This window comes from Aptenodytes patagonicus, chromosome 6 (assembly GCF_965638725.1).
Source record: "Aptenodytes patagonicus chromosome 6, bAptPat1.pri.cur, whole genome shotgun sequence".
In the NCBI taxonomy this organism is placed as follows: Eukaryota; Metazoa; Chordata; class Aves; order Sphenisciformes; family Spheniscidae; genus Aptenodytes; species Aptenodytes patagonicus.
Window position 1 is genome coordinate 24,547,275 of NC_134954.1, and position 15,371 is coordinate 24,562,645.

The 15,371-nt window shown below is 38.4% G+C and overlaps 1 protein-coding gene across 5 annotated transcripts in view; it reads right to left on the minus strand.

Annotated features, from left to right (window-relative positions):
* TSC22D2 (TSC22 domain family member 2) overlaps positions 1-15,371 on the minus strand; it is a 30,779-nt gene that overhangs the window by 11,164 nt on the left and 4,244 nt on the right. For 2 of the 5 annotated variants that reach the window (XM_076341545.1, XM_076341548.1), the window contains exon 2: positions 436-507. The exons of 1 other annotated variant lie outside the window; for it this stretch is intronic. In XM_076341545.1, coding sequence (XP_076197660.1) covers positions 436-507 — 72 coding nt within the window. Of the gene's footprint in view, positions 1-435; positions 508-4,394; positions 4,469-9,204; positions 9,273-15,371 lie in introns of those variants that run through there. 2 more of the 5 variants (XM_076341547.1, XM_076341550.1) reach the window with 2 other exon arrangements.

Sequence of the window (15,371 nt, forward strand, 5' to 3'; positions counted from 1 at the left end):
ACTGAAAGATTTTTAACTTTGGCAAAGTTGTATTTAAATATAACATTTTCATAACTTGTTTTCTGATACAGGACTCAATAGCCACAATGCCAAAAAGTTGCCTTTTTTTGGAAAAGGAAGCTGTAAATATTTTAGTGCAGGTCAGCTAGTAGCTGAGTAGCATTAAACTCTTTCAGCTTACACATTATGTATGATACATGCATAATGGAAGGAGGAAGAAAAAAATGTCATGTCATATTTCAGACTTATTTAATTTTCAGTACAAATACTTCACTTCCATGACTGCTTTCAGACCTTCAGGCTGCAGAAGTCCAATATGAAGTTCTAAACACAAGTAGCAGTTCTGTGCAAACAAAAATGACGAGAAACTTGCATAGAGCGAAGCTGTTCATGCATACCTCAGCACGTATGCATTCCATACTTAAGTATTCATACCTATCCCAGAAGGTCTTTGACTCACGTAACTTGTTGAAATGGAACGCTTGGTAGAATGCAGTTGACGGATTCCTATGAGATCCAAGAATCAAACAGACATATTGAAAATGGGTACGTAATAAAAATACTCTCTCTTATGCAACCTGCATTACAAAGTAAATTAGCTGTCCAGACAGGTTAAATTTATGTCCAAAAGTTTACAGACTTCACAGAATGCCTAAAGAATGGTTTAATGAATGAAAGGCCTTAATGTTTCTATGGGTTTCCATTAAGGACACTGATTCAAAAAGAAAAAGTAATCCTCAAGCCCTATGGATTTTCATGCTATTTCAAGTTGCTACTGTAAAAAGACTGTAAAGCCATTAATGACACATCTCATGTCATGCTGACAATCTTGTACAGGTAAGCTGTATACCACTCTAATGCTATACATACCTAAATTCAAAAGATACGTTTCACATTTTTCATATTTCACAAAATGTCTCTGCAAACAGTACCCAGTATTTCTATTCTACTTAGCACCCTACTTTATATGCAAAACACACGAGTTCTCCAAGGGGACCTAGACGTCACAGCTAAATATGCCACATTCAAGCTACGACAGATTAAGTTACAACTGAAAACCAGATTAAGTTAAAATTGAAAAGTGGAATCTAAAATATTGCTAACTTTGTAAGTGGTTGTCAGTCATCCTCATGCTTCCCCTTCTTGATGTGCAATAGGGCAACTGCTGTTTGGAGGCGCTTTGCCAAGCAGTAAATCGGTGTGCTCTAGCTACCACCATGGGTCTCAAGCCTTCAGCACAGGCACCAGTAACCTTGCTGAAAACCGGACACTACGGCATAAATTCTGTCACCAGTGCTGAACCCCTGAGACAGCCTGACCCTCCTCGTTCAACACGCATTTGCCCCATAGATAGCAACTATACCAAGAGCGTAATTTGAAGACCTTAGTTCTCCAAAGTCTTATCTGAACACTTACTGTTTACAAGATACTGGATGAAGCACAAAGTCAAAATTCTCTACCACTAGTGGCTGTATCAGAGCATTATACTTAAGCTTAGAAACTCCTTTTATCAATACTGCAGTTCATCCTTTCGTTGGTATAGCTATACCAGCCCTAGAGAAGAATACAATAGCTTAGCTGAAAAATCTTCAGAAAAGCTAGTATTAGTTCAAATTCCTTTTAAAGTCAGTTTTAAAATTGGAAGTTTATACCAACATTAGAAGCCCATCCCTTTTCTGTGTTTATGGCAAGAATACTTCTTAAAGCAACTGTCTTCAGGTTATTTAATTATTTCCATTTAAGTACAGTTGCTGTATAGTTGAAATCACAGAACAAAACAAAACAAAAAAAAAAAATCACAGAAGCAGCACCATAACAAAACACTATCTGAAGTAATTTGATTCCCATGGCAGGTGTATACCAAAAACCTCGCAAGGATAACAATATTTGTGCATCAGCAGCGATCAGGAATCACTTGTTTGAAGTGTTTGTCACTCCTTCTCCCACCTTCACCACTCTACCCTTCAAAAAAAAAATCCATGCAAGTCTGGAACTTAGCTTAAAACCTGCTACAGAAGTTGCTTGATCAAGCTGATAAATATCATGCTCTTATGTTGGTAGTACTTATGTTTTCATAAGAAGTATTGCACACTTGAGTGACAACTAAATACAACTAATTATAGGAAGAGCAACACAATAGCTAAAGGACATTTGAGTGATACAGGGACTTAACATATGGAAAGCAATTGGCATCTGCAGATCAAGAGAGCATTCCTTTGTTGAGGAGAAAGAGGAGGCCCAAGCTCTTCTTTCTAATTCAGTTGTCTGCGAGGAGTATGTAAAAAAAGTCTCTTCCTCAGAAAGTGACTGTAAATAGAAAGTCATTTAACTTCCAAGATAAGTTTACTTGCAGCATATAAAACCCTGTTGCTATTGTCAGGTATAAGAAGTTGTGGTTTATAACCACACAGCATGTATTTCATACAGTCTATTTTTATACTGATACCCTATATGCTACATATTCTTGTACTACTCTTAAGCAAGTATCTGGAAAGGTATGAAAAAGTTTTCCTCGTTAAATTCTCATTTGTACCCCCTGCTGTTGAAATTGCTTTTGCATTACTTCAGACAATTAAGAGAACATTTTCTACTCCATAGCTATCTTTTAGCAAGACGTTAATTAGGGGGGATGGGGGGGGGTGCTACGTAAACAGGAAAAGCAAATCCACAGAGGTAACAGGAATGATGCCTAATGTGCAGGTCTGAACTAATATGATTGAGTTTCAGATTGTTGAGGCATCTATTTTTAGCCACATCAAACAATAAAAGGTTAGAGAATTACTAAAGAACTCCTTTCAGTTTGCAGAAACAATTGAGAAAATGGCTTACAGAAGTAGTATAATCTAGCCTTCTGCTGCTGTGTCTGACACTGCCTTAACTGAATGTAGGGACAGCCTGGACCAGAAAAGCAGATTCCTCAGGTCCCCTCCCCAGCAGACAGCCGTGTCTAAGAGGTCAAGACTCAGCCCCAGTTGTTGGCAGATTGACACAGTGGAGCCAACAGCCAGACAGAAAGAGGATGTCCCTGACGCTGAACCAGAGAACAAGAGCCCACCTCCTCTTCCACGGGAGGTACACCAGGCACTTCTCTTCCTCCATCTCTGGTGAGAGACGAGAACAGGTATTCCCAAGGATAGAGAGGCTCGATTCCAGTCCCAGAGACTATGACAGACAACTAGCTTAGCACGTTTAAACGTTCAAACTGTATCTCGCTTGGTAAAAAAAGCTTCCGTGTCTCTATAAAGAAGTCCTACAACACATACCATATTTATTTCCTTTAAAAGCTCACAAACGTCAATATTCACAACACACTCCGATGCTACCATTTCTAACAAGTTTTCATGCAACAGAAATTTGATCTAAATTTAAAGGATGAGAATTTATTCAGTTCTCCGAGTACTTGAAACTTCATGTTGTCCCTTTAAAAGGGAAGTCTAAACCACATCCAAAGTCTCACCTCATATTCAAAAGAGTATCCACCCGCTGCCATTAATCAGGACAAGCATATGCCAAATACAAACTTTATTCTAGAGAGCTCTGCTTCGCTAGAAACCATACCCATGAAAGTTGGCAAATTTTCAAGTATACGGATAAATGCCTTTTAGTTTAAATAATGATACTGGCTTTGGAAGTGCTGGGTATCAGTTTGGCATACAGAGGCTGCTGAACAGATGCCTTTTTTCCAGCTACTACCTTTGAAGGAGAAATAGTAACATCGTTGTTCATGACATAGCTGAAGCTATGTTTCAATCTTCAAACTACTGACCAACATCAGCAATTAAGAGCAACAAGAGGAGGAACACGTGAAGAGTACCACACTTTTTTTTTCCCCAAGGTGGCAAAATAAAAAATTCACACTAGACCACCTCAGACAGTTCTCTCTCTCAATATCACTGACTTATTTTCATTAACTTTGAGAACAGGAATGATCCAGAAGATTAAAAAGGCCTAAGCACCTGTCTTTGAAGAACATGAAAATAACAGGTCAGACAACTTGTGCTCAATACCTCAGAGGAAGACCAAAGCAAAGCAGAACCACCTATTTATTATTACCTAGACAGCAGCAAGCCAACATGGATGGCTTTTTCAGAAGCTTACGTCAGACAAAAATTTCTTGAGAAAAATTAACAGGCCTCGTATAGAAAAAACACAGAAGATGTGATCACATTATAAAATTAGTAGAGCTTTTAATGCCATCTTGCATGACATTTTCATAAGTAAGAACATGGCTTATACAAAGCGGGTCCACCATTGATAACTACTCTGTACACGTGGCTTTCCAATGGTTCAGTGGAAGGATGCATCAAACAGAGCTCTCCAGGGGTCTCCTCCGAGTGTGTTATAGGATACTTTAATCCATGACTTGGACAGTGGAGTACAGACTATCTTTATACCTGCAGATGATCTGCAAGCACTCTGGACAGCAGGAATAGAATTCAGGAAGATCTTGCCCAATTGGAGCAATGGTCTGAAATAAAAAGGATGCAATTCAATAAGGATAAGCATGAAGTATTATGCTCTGGTAGCAATAATCAGCTGCACAAGTACAAAACATGGAATGAGTAGCTGACTGCAATTCCACAGAAGAGAATCTAAACAGCAGTTAAAAAATAAAAATCTTGCAAAGGTGCCGAACTTGCAATACTCCTCTTACACAGGATGTACACATACTAACTGAAGCCTTGTTTTATTTGGCCTTTCTGAGCCCTTAACTTAGATTTTATAGCCAGTTTTGTATACCAACTCTTCAGAAGGATATAAGCCTACCGAAGTCCAGGCAAGACCATCAGAAGACATGTCATATTCCAATTTTTTGTCCAATAATCAGAATCACTAAGTAGGAAAATTAAGCATTTAGAAGAGATGAAAGAGACAGTTACAGGCTTCACATAGTTTAAAGTATCTACAAAGGAGAAGAAAACTTGTTCTCATACCTATTAGGTATAAGCACAGCACAAACATTACAGGGTTTAATTGCCGCAAAGAAAGTTTAAACTACACATCTGAATTGTTTTCCACACAAACAGCAAGGAATAGAAAAGACTTCTTACAGAAGTGGTGGGATTCCCATACTTGTTATTCTAGAAGAGATCAAGCTGTTATTGCTCCAAAAGATTTCAGGTCTTTAAGTCTCCAGATCAGCCCATAGGCCCATCTTTCACAATTCTTTGAGAATTCAGGACATGGCTAGCAAGATCTTTAAAGCAGAAGTTCTGCCTTTGAATAAGATCAACTCCTATAGGAATAAAATTTAACTATGAAATAGAAAAGAAAGAAGTAAAGAGCGAGCCTAGTTTATACTTTGAAATCAAACTGCCTTTCCATTCAACTGTAAAGTTAATGTCTTTTTTTTGGTAGAAAGTGAGAAATGACCATTCTAAAACAGAATAGTTCTTAGTTGCAGACAAAGCTCATGCTGAAGCACCAAGTTTAAGATTAGAAAGCATCAGTAAAACATCCATTATTCTTGTGTTCCTAGTCTTAGAAGTAAGGTCATTAATCATACAGTGATGCATCAATAGGACTGGGAATTCAACAGCAAGCTTCTAGCTTCCTATCTTTTGCACAGACAGCTATAGGAGCCTGACAATATGCCTGTAAATAAAACTGTGTTCTTCAGCCACATTTATCAAAGAAAAGACGCTAGTATGTTACTTTGTACATCTACATTATTTCTACAGTGCCAAAAGTGAACAGAAGACTGAGAAAGAAGTGACTCAAAAACAGCCTAAAGATGAAGCCAGCAAATAAAAGTATGTAGCCTTTATGCAACATCAGAATTATTATTTAACAATCAAAAGACCCAATGGTAAGCACACAGTCTGAGCTTAAGAGAACTATCAGCATATACAGGTGTGTTTTTACTATGGTGATCAATAAGGAATCAAGGCATAAAAAAAAAAAGGAAGGTAGAGCCATCAACTGCCCAATTTGATGTGCACTAAAGGACAATAAATTAATCCCTTCTTAAGTTTCTAAAAGATTGGATGTATTATTACCCAGAAGCATTTCAAACCCAAGTTAGTTTTTAGTTATATGTCTTACTGATCACCAATAAAAGGCTGTGTTTAACTTGGTTACTAGCTATGACCTGCAATGAAGACTGATTACAGTTGGTCTCTAAATAAAAACACCTGGCATGGTTTATTTAGGATCTGAACCAGGGATTTTGCAATCACTTGATCATAGCTTATCAGGAAACTCCCAGTAAAGTTTATGGCATTTCGAGATTACGTTTACACTATTAACAGAATTCCTTCTCCATCCCTCCTCTTTTAAAAGACGTTTCACTTTTTTTTTTTTTTATTTATATCGCCTTCTATTTAAAACTTTGAATCAGCTTTATTTCATAAGACTCCACCTACAAAACAAAGTAACTGGAGTACAAAGCTTTGCAGGAGAGAATGTGGGGACTACATGTGGGGAAGTCAATGTGGAATTTAAGGAAAAAAAATCTCAAGATTAAAGCTCTTAAGTTTTGTGTTTAATTACATATCCTGTTCGTGTAGTACCTTAAAGCCATTATACTTGAAATACATACCCTGAAAAACCAGCAAGAATTAGATGCTGTTACATTCAGTTTTAGGTGCATTCTAGCTACAGATGACAGGAAAGGCTGACTCAATTAGCAGCCTGCATGACAGTTTTTGGAACAGAGGCTCTCAACCACCATGATGGACTTTAAAGGGGTTCACAGACTACTTCTAAATGAAAATATCGTAACAGTGAAGAGAAAGCATACTGCATGGATGCAATCTCCACTAGAAAAATCGAGATACACAAATTTAAATGCTAAAAATTACCAAACTAGGACATGCTTAACAGCAGTTTTGTAATTGATTCAAGAGGAAGGAGATGAAAGAACACCCAGATGTACTACACAATCATTAGCAAGACAATGCCAGCAGCACCAGCACTCAGTTTCAGCTGCTTTCAAACAAACTACACACTCCCTCCCAACACTTTCAGAAACGATGAAAAATCACCTTCAGGTAACTTTACTGAGAGAACTAAAGAAGCACACATCACCTGGAATAAGACAGGAAAGTCTGACATCAGCAGCTCCATTTCAACTAGCTGCATCTCAGACTCCTGATGTTTGGATTTCAAGTATCAGAAGAGAAAGAACTAGACTTTGCTATCAGAGTTGCATCCTCCTTTCCATAGCAAAGATCAGAACAGTAGCTGTTCTGAAATAACAAATAAATACTTTATTTGCCTTGCTCTCAGAAGAGGATTTTGGAAAATAATCTTCTGCACTGACTAGAAGTCCCTAAGGAGAAATGAATGAGAGATGACTGTCTCAAATGCACAGGATAAGAAAGTCTGACAGAGGCATTTCACTGATCACTTGCTCATTCTGTTGAGATGCTGGCATCAGCTTTCCCCTGCTCTGGGGGCTTGGCGCTCTAAAAAAGACATTTTTCAGTCCTTGTGAATGCTAGGGAAAAGAATAAAACCACTTTTACAAAAACTGGTAATGAGAATGTAGCAGGGACAGAGCAGGTTAGGTCAACATTAATAACAGTCAGACCAAAGGGATGTAGCAAATAATCTGAGTACCTAGTGAGCAATGGTTGGAAGCTTCTCAAATGTTCCAAGCCCACCCTGAACAAAGAGCAGTCACTGGTATCACCACATGCCCTTGCCTGAGGACAATCACCATTCTCCTCAGTTATAAAGGAGAGATGTCAACAATTTCTGCTCTTGTCCCAGCACTGAATAGTTGTAGAAAACGCTTTTATACTTGACTCACCACTGCATTTTAAAACATACTTAAAGCCTTTAGCAGTCTTGTACCAAATTAGAGCAGAAGCACTATACCATTTCATATCTTTACTGAACTGACAGACCTGAGGTGATACCGACCTGTGAGACAAAAAGGTAATCTAGCTTCATTTCTACACCTTATTATTATCTGATAAAATAGCAGCAAGTTATCTTTTTTCCCCCATAGGATTTGACTATTGACTATGAAAATCTGGTGTAAAAAAACCAAGAAGCATTTTGACACAATATTAAATTCAAACTTTCTTAACAGGTTACAATAATTTAGTATCAACAAGCCTTCTGCAAATACAAAGTTCCTAGCTGTAAAATCAGGATAGTTTCTTCTACTATATACTCCGAAGAACAGCTAGTACAAAACATTCTTTAGTGCAGGCGTTTCATAAAGATTTGCTTTACAGAAGCTAACCAACCTAGCTGTTTCAGGTGGAGCTGCACCTAGTTATTCACTTAAGTCTACCAAATTTTGCTACTAGTAATTCAAAGTCTTCTCTGATTAACATCACTTTGTAGTTTCTGCCTTTCAAGTCTCTGGTAGACACTAAATCAGTAGAGCACAGGAACATGAGAAATGAAACATTTCCCTTTATTTTATTACATTCTTTGAAAGCATGAGTCCAAGTTTCTATAAAGAAAGAGTTCAAGTTTACATATACTGGCGAAAATTAATGAGGCCAGTAGAACATCATGCTTCCTGTTCACAGAGCCTTGAATCAGAAAAACGGTGGCACTTTGCCTTAAAAAATAACCAAGTAACAGCAGTCAGTAACTGTGTTAGGTAATAATCATTCAGTATTTCTGAAGGAACTTTGCTGAAGAGTTCAAATAGTAAATTCTGATATGACTATTTGATACTAATCATGGAAAGAACAACGCAAGTGCTCATCTTCTAAATTTCTTCTTACTTCCTTCTGATCTCAACAGCTGCAACTCGAAACTCGAGGGTGCAACTCTCTCGGGTCCCAGAAACTGGTCCCCAAACCTCAGGAGTTCTATATAGTAGACAATCCTGTAATCCTGTATAGTAGACAATCCTGTAATCATAACAGCTTTAAGGTCATTCAGGACTCACTGATGATCTTTTCCACCCTCTACATCCCGTCTTCCCACTTTCCAAAGCCAGACTCGGTGCACTCTTAGTTCACTCCTGACTAGTACTTCTCTTCCAGCCAGGTAACCAACGCTCTCGGGCTCTTCCTCCCTGCAGACAGCATCATCACGGATATGCTTGTTAAAACACTGTGTGCTAATAAACCAAGGCTGTTTTGTGAAGGCTGCCATGGTTGTCTGTCAGGCTGAATTTTAATTACATAATCTTACAGATTGGGTAAGGACTAACCTGAGTGATTCTGTTCTCAAATCAAAACACATAACAAGTGTAAGATGTCTCGTACCAATGACTTGTCTTCTCACTGGGTAAAGTTAACCTTCAGTTCTTGTAGGGAGGATACAATACAAAGTCATTCACATGATGCACAGCTTACCTTCAAGAAAAACACACAGTAGATCACATCTTCAAAGAGAAACAACTACAGATTAGAAGTTGATAAACTTAATGGCAATGCAGAAAGTCTTTGCTTGACCCAGTCAGGGATTCTTGCCACTATTAAGAAGCTTTCAAGAAAAACCACAGAAAGGCCCATCAATATTATCCATGTTTCGATGAATTGAGACAAGCTTAAAAAAAAAAAAAGGCTTCTTGAAAATAACTTATGTCGTCTCAACAAACATCTTGAACTTCACCTCACAAGGGACAGAGTCCTTCAGCATCTATTGTAATTTGCCAGTTAACATCACTATGCCACATTATTCTTTTGCAAATTATCCCATTCAAGAGAGCAAGCTTGGAATGCATTTAAAAAGCAGACCCTAATATGCTGGATGAAAGGAGGTAGTAAAAACCAACATAAATTCTGTATTTCTGAATTAAAAAGATCCACATTTGCTAGCATTGCATTAGACATACAAAAATCTGGAAGAGATGTCAAAACTCTTAAAAATACTGACTTTTACACAACTTGGCTAGTAAAGAAAGAGGCATTTATTAATATGTATGAACATGTTATTGTAGAGGATTAGGCTCCTACTGCCTGCTCTGCCCACGAAGCTAGATTTCCTCAAACCTATTGATGAAAGGGAAAGCTGCTTGTGTTTATTGGTGAAAGTGGCCTTGCATAGTGGAACAGCTGGCTTGAGTATTCATCTTCAAAGAAAACAGCCCAAAAATGAGATCCCCCCCCCCAGTAAGCTGCAGTACAGCAGTTTCAGATATTTATCTATAAATACAAGTGATTCCTGGGTTTTTTGACAACAAAATATTTCAGTATCTGTGGGGAAAAAAGCAAGTGGAGAAAACAGATTCAAGCAGACAGCCAAATCCCACCTGTCCTCACTTACGTTAACATTGGTCAAGAAAGCATCTATTAGCAAACATTTTAAATTACTTAGCTTTTAAAAAAGATATTAGAACCTAGACTATGTATGGCATGGTTTATTACATAGTTTATTATAAATGTATTTGTCTACCTTTCCACACCATTTACAAGTTCTTTACAACTCTTCAAGTTTCACGCCAGACTGCACTCAGCTGAAGTTCTAACTAAAGCACTGTCAGTATGAGAGCTTATCGCTTGGCTTAAAGAAACAGTATTTTTAAAAAGGCATTTGTAGGGTTGGTCAAGGTATTTATGGTCCCACCATACAGTGTTCTACATAGGAGACATTCCCTACAAAAATATCTGAAATAACTTGACAGAGAAGCAAGCAGGGTTTTTTTAACCCTCATTTTTTATCACCCCATCCTCCAATAAACCAGACAAGTTAAACCTGCTCTAGACAGATACAAAATCTTCAGACACTTCACTGAAACCAGTATCTCATTTCTTAACCATTCTACACTTCTCCACTGCCACCTCACATACATACCACACTCATCCCCGCCGAGAAATAAAAGAGTGAGGACTGTGCCCTTGCTGCAAAGAAGGTGATGGTATCCTGGGCTGCATTAGGCAAAGTATGGCCAACAGGTCAAGGGAGGTGATCCTTCCCCTCTACTCAGCACTGGTGAGGCCACACCTGGGGGACTGTGTCCACTGCTGGGCTCCCCAGTACAAGAGAGACACGGACATACTGGAGAGAGTCCAACAAAGGGCCACGAGAATGGTGAAGGGACAAGAAAGCATCTCTCCTATGAGGAAAGGCTGAGAGAGCTGGGACTGTTCAGCCTGCAGATGAGAAGGCTCAGGGGGGGTCTCATCAGTGTATATAAACACCTGCAGGGAGGGTGCAAAGAGGAAGGAGCCAGGCTCTTTCCAGTGGTGCCCAGTGACAGGACCAGAGGCGATGGGCACAAACTGACACACAGGAGGTTCCCTCTGAACATCAGGAAACACTTTGTCACTGTGAGGGTGACAGAGCACTGGCACCAGCTGCCCAGGGAGGTGGTGGAGTCTCCATCCTTGGAGATACTCAAAAGCCATCTGGACGTGGTCCTGGGCAACTCTGGGTGGCCCTGCTTGAGCAGGGGGTTGGAGATGACGACCTCCAGAGGTCCCATCCAACCTCAACCAGCCTGTGATTCTGTGACTGGTTTCTGCTATTGACATAGATCCCTATCTCAGTTTGCAGTCTTTAATGAGTAGTAGACAAACATGCCAGTTGCCATTGTGACAGACAGCTGACACCTCTCTATGGTACTAATTAGTATTTCTACCTTCTCTCTGCACTGTTAAAAGCATTCAAGCAAGCTGTCATGATACAAAGACATCACTCCTAGCTTCAAAGGGAGAAGAGATATATACAAAAAAACTCCTGGAATAATTTTTTTGTCATGCAAAACAAAATTAAGACAAGCATCCAGCTGTCCTTCATGTGGCTGAGTAACTCACCTGCCCTGCATGAATAAAAATAGATTATCCCATAATGCAAAGAATTTACTAGCACTCAGTACACATTTGTATTTATGAAGCATGAAGTTTAAAGACAGACGAATTTTCAAGAAGAGGAACGAAGATACAACCTTACACTGCACTTCAAGTGACCTTTTATGTCTGGAGAACCTTCTCAGAAGACAGTAGCTTTAGCAGTTACTATAAATACTTCTATCTTTATACTTTGTCAAATATAGGAATAAAAGCAGACACCTGTGGCTGACAATCTAGATTTATGTACCAGAACTAAACCAGTTGTACTTTAACAGGAGTCGTCTCACAGAAGTTTCTTTTGGAATCTTTGCCAACACACAGAAAGCACAAACAAGGTTTGCATTTTCTGTGAGTAACAGAAGCTGCTAATCACCAGGTTTAAAACTGAAAAATAAATATATAGCCTCAACATGCAACAGGCTGATATTCAAATACCCAGTACAGTAACAGGGAATAATTCCTTTCTACTGTAGTGTCACCTGAAGTCATAAGAGATTATCAGCACCTCCTGTAAAAATACACAGCGTCAGAGAAATTTCAGCTCTTCTGTAGTTTGATAGCAGTTTGGTAGTCCTGCCTGCTCAAAAACCCTAAATACTTAAATATTCAGCTTTTAACAAGAAGTTTAAAAAAGCTTCCATGAAACATATGCTGTTATTTCTACCATACAAGACAGCATTCAGAAATAAGCTGACTATGGAACACTCGCACTCTTCTATAGGGGAGCAGAAAAAAATTAACCCACAGCAGCTGAGCAGAATCCTTAGGAGTATGAGGTACAGAGAACCATTTATGTCAGAGCTGGTACACTACAGTCTTTAAAACAAGTTGAACTGTTTCACTTTGAATTTCTTTCAAGTATTTTCCCCCTTTCCTCCTTTTAATAACTATCTCATCTGAAACACTTATAGCTCATTAATTTTAAGAACATATTGACTCCTCCTTAACAAAGGCATTTGAATGTTTAAACTGGGAAACAGCGCTGTCAAATGAACAACCACATTCTTCTGTTTAGATATCTTGTAACACTCAAAAACTGAATACATGGCAGGATAGCTTTTCCATAATCTAGAAACTGGTGTGGTGCTGAAGTTCCCTTGTGTAATTTTTGTTATAGAAAGTACAGCAAAAAGTGAACACAACTAACTAGAGTTTTGTTTGTATTAACCATCATTTGGTATCAGCAACTGTAATGTTCACCTCAGAAGTGCTATCTCAACTGTTTTTCAACTGCTGTAAGTTCTGGCCGTCGAACTGAAGGCACTCATGACTGGAGCATGTCTGTCCATGTTTCATTCTTACCTGCTTCTACAAACACTCGTAAACACAACCCCTCAGGAGGAGAGCTGAAAACATTCAAGTCTGCAGCTGCAGTAGAGTTCAAATCTCTAGTAAGTTTACAAGCAAAGTGAAGAAAGGGACAGTATTCAACAATAATGCAATTCAAGTATTGCTTACTGGTACGTATTTGCAGACTATTTTCTTTTTTCTTTAGGAGTACAATAAAATATGCATCTAGGGCAATACATAAGGAAACCCTTATCGAAGTTACATTAATGCCCATGCCCAGTTTTGTCCTTATATTATGAACATGGTCTCAAGAGCTCAGTTTTATCAAGTTAGTACACTATACAAATATGTGATTTAGCTGAGCAGAGAGATATATGCTGTGAAGAGGTCTGCACAATCAGGTTTTCAACAGTTTAGCTGCTGTAGTTGACAGTTCACAATTGCAGCCATTCATTAGCGTTCCTGGAATACAGCCTGCACAGTTCAAGCTGGTCAGCTATCTCTGGAAAATGATCTATACTCTGCTCCTTTTCCAACATGCCTAGTAATATTTTGCCCCAAAAGTCTGCCAAACATGTAGGAGGTTTGAACAAGCTTTCTCAGTCACATTCTTTTAACAGAGGCAACATATTTCTTTTCCCCCAAGAGCCAAAATAAAGTTATTAAGCCAGCTGGAATATTATGCTTGTCAACTACAAATTTGTGTATACATGGGCATAAAGGTGAGTGGAGAAACTGACATACACTGATCCTGAAATCCTCTCAGGTACTCTGACTGCCCTTCATCCAAAATAATTAGTACTGCTGCTAAAGTCGAGCAAATGAAGAGTCAGGGGAATTTTGAGATCCAGTTCTACTTGTGTTTTTATAGTATTTGTCAGACTCTAAATTCAAAGTGGACTGCAATATTCACATCTGCCTCAATAAGAGTACTATTTCCTCCATCCTTGAATACTGTTGCAGTTTATTCTACTTGTAGCCACATTTAGAGAGGAAAAGAAAGTAAGACTATGTTAGGCTGTAGATCTTTCATAACTTCCACAGAACATATTTCTCTTAAAAAGAGCTTAGCAATTTAGACACATCAACTGAAAAAAACAGCCTTGCTTTTTAAAGGAAGGTTGTGACATGCCAAAGGCTTTTTTCTTTTTTTTTTTTTTTTTTTTTTTAATTCTTTTGGACCACCTACCCCCCCTCTCTTCCCCTCCAGATAAGATTTCTTGATTAATTGATTCCTCATTATTCATCAGATCAATGCAAGAAACCACAGTTTTGCCTAGACTACTGTAAAAGTATACTGGACTATCAGAACAGGAAATTAAAGGTTTTCAGGCAATGTCTTGCAAAAAAGTCAGTTCTACATCTATAGATACATAGTTGTATATTATCCATCTATATATCAGGCTATATAACCTTACACCTCCACCTCTAACTATCTTAGATGTAGTTTGATTTAAAACAGCAGACCATAAGACAGGAATAATACAAAGGACTTTTTGCAGAAAGATGGGAACTGACCAGCTTTTTACATCAGACCTCTCTGTCTCGTACTTACTGTATTTCTCACATTCTGTTTTCAAAGAATCCCCATCCTAAACTATTTTACCTTTAAAGGAGTTCCTCTTCATATTCAGAATGGTGAATGACTTACTAGATAAATCCAGGATACTTAGAGCTACACAGTATTCCTTGATGAATCACTGTTTTAGAAGATGACTAAGAGAATGATCTACACAAGTTTCAAGTATGTACAAATATTTAAATATAATTGAAGGTGTCAGAAGAAATGTAGATACCTGCTGACACATTGACCCCCTGCTTCCTGGGTATGTTACACATTAATATTAAGATAAAAGAGAAAAACACTTTCCATAAATTTCTAGCTCTTATGATCACAAAGTAAACTCTCTAAACAAAACCAAGCATTAACTTCCTGAACCTGCAGGCAGCCTGAAACAGTGACTCATGATGTGTGAACTCCCTTTGCGCCCTATTAGTTTTATCAGAGTGTCAATCCTCAGCCTATTAATGACACTTGAAGGTCTTCATTGACTATTTCACCACTGATTTCAGCAGATAAAGCAGCTGGGCATAAGCCCATGGGAGTAGTGGCATAATTTAAATGGCTGAAAAGAGGGAAAAAAAGCAGAAGCAAGAAGAGAACAGCAGACAGGCAGGAGACAGTTTTATAATAAAGCCTTCTCAGTGAGTAAAGCAAATAAAAACAAAGTGGTAAAACAGCCTTAACAAGCTGCTAGGTTTTTATTTTCTCCTTTCTCAGTCTGAAACCAGTGGAAGTCAGGATACTGTTTGAGGGGAGCAAAGAATAAACTTAGATCTATTAGCTCTGTATCTCCTACTTTGTACGAA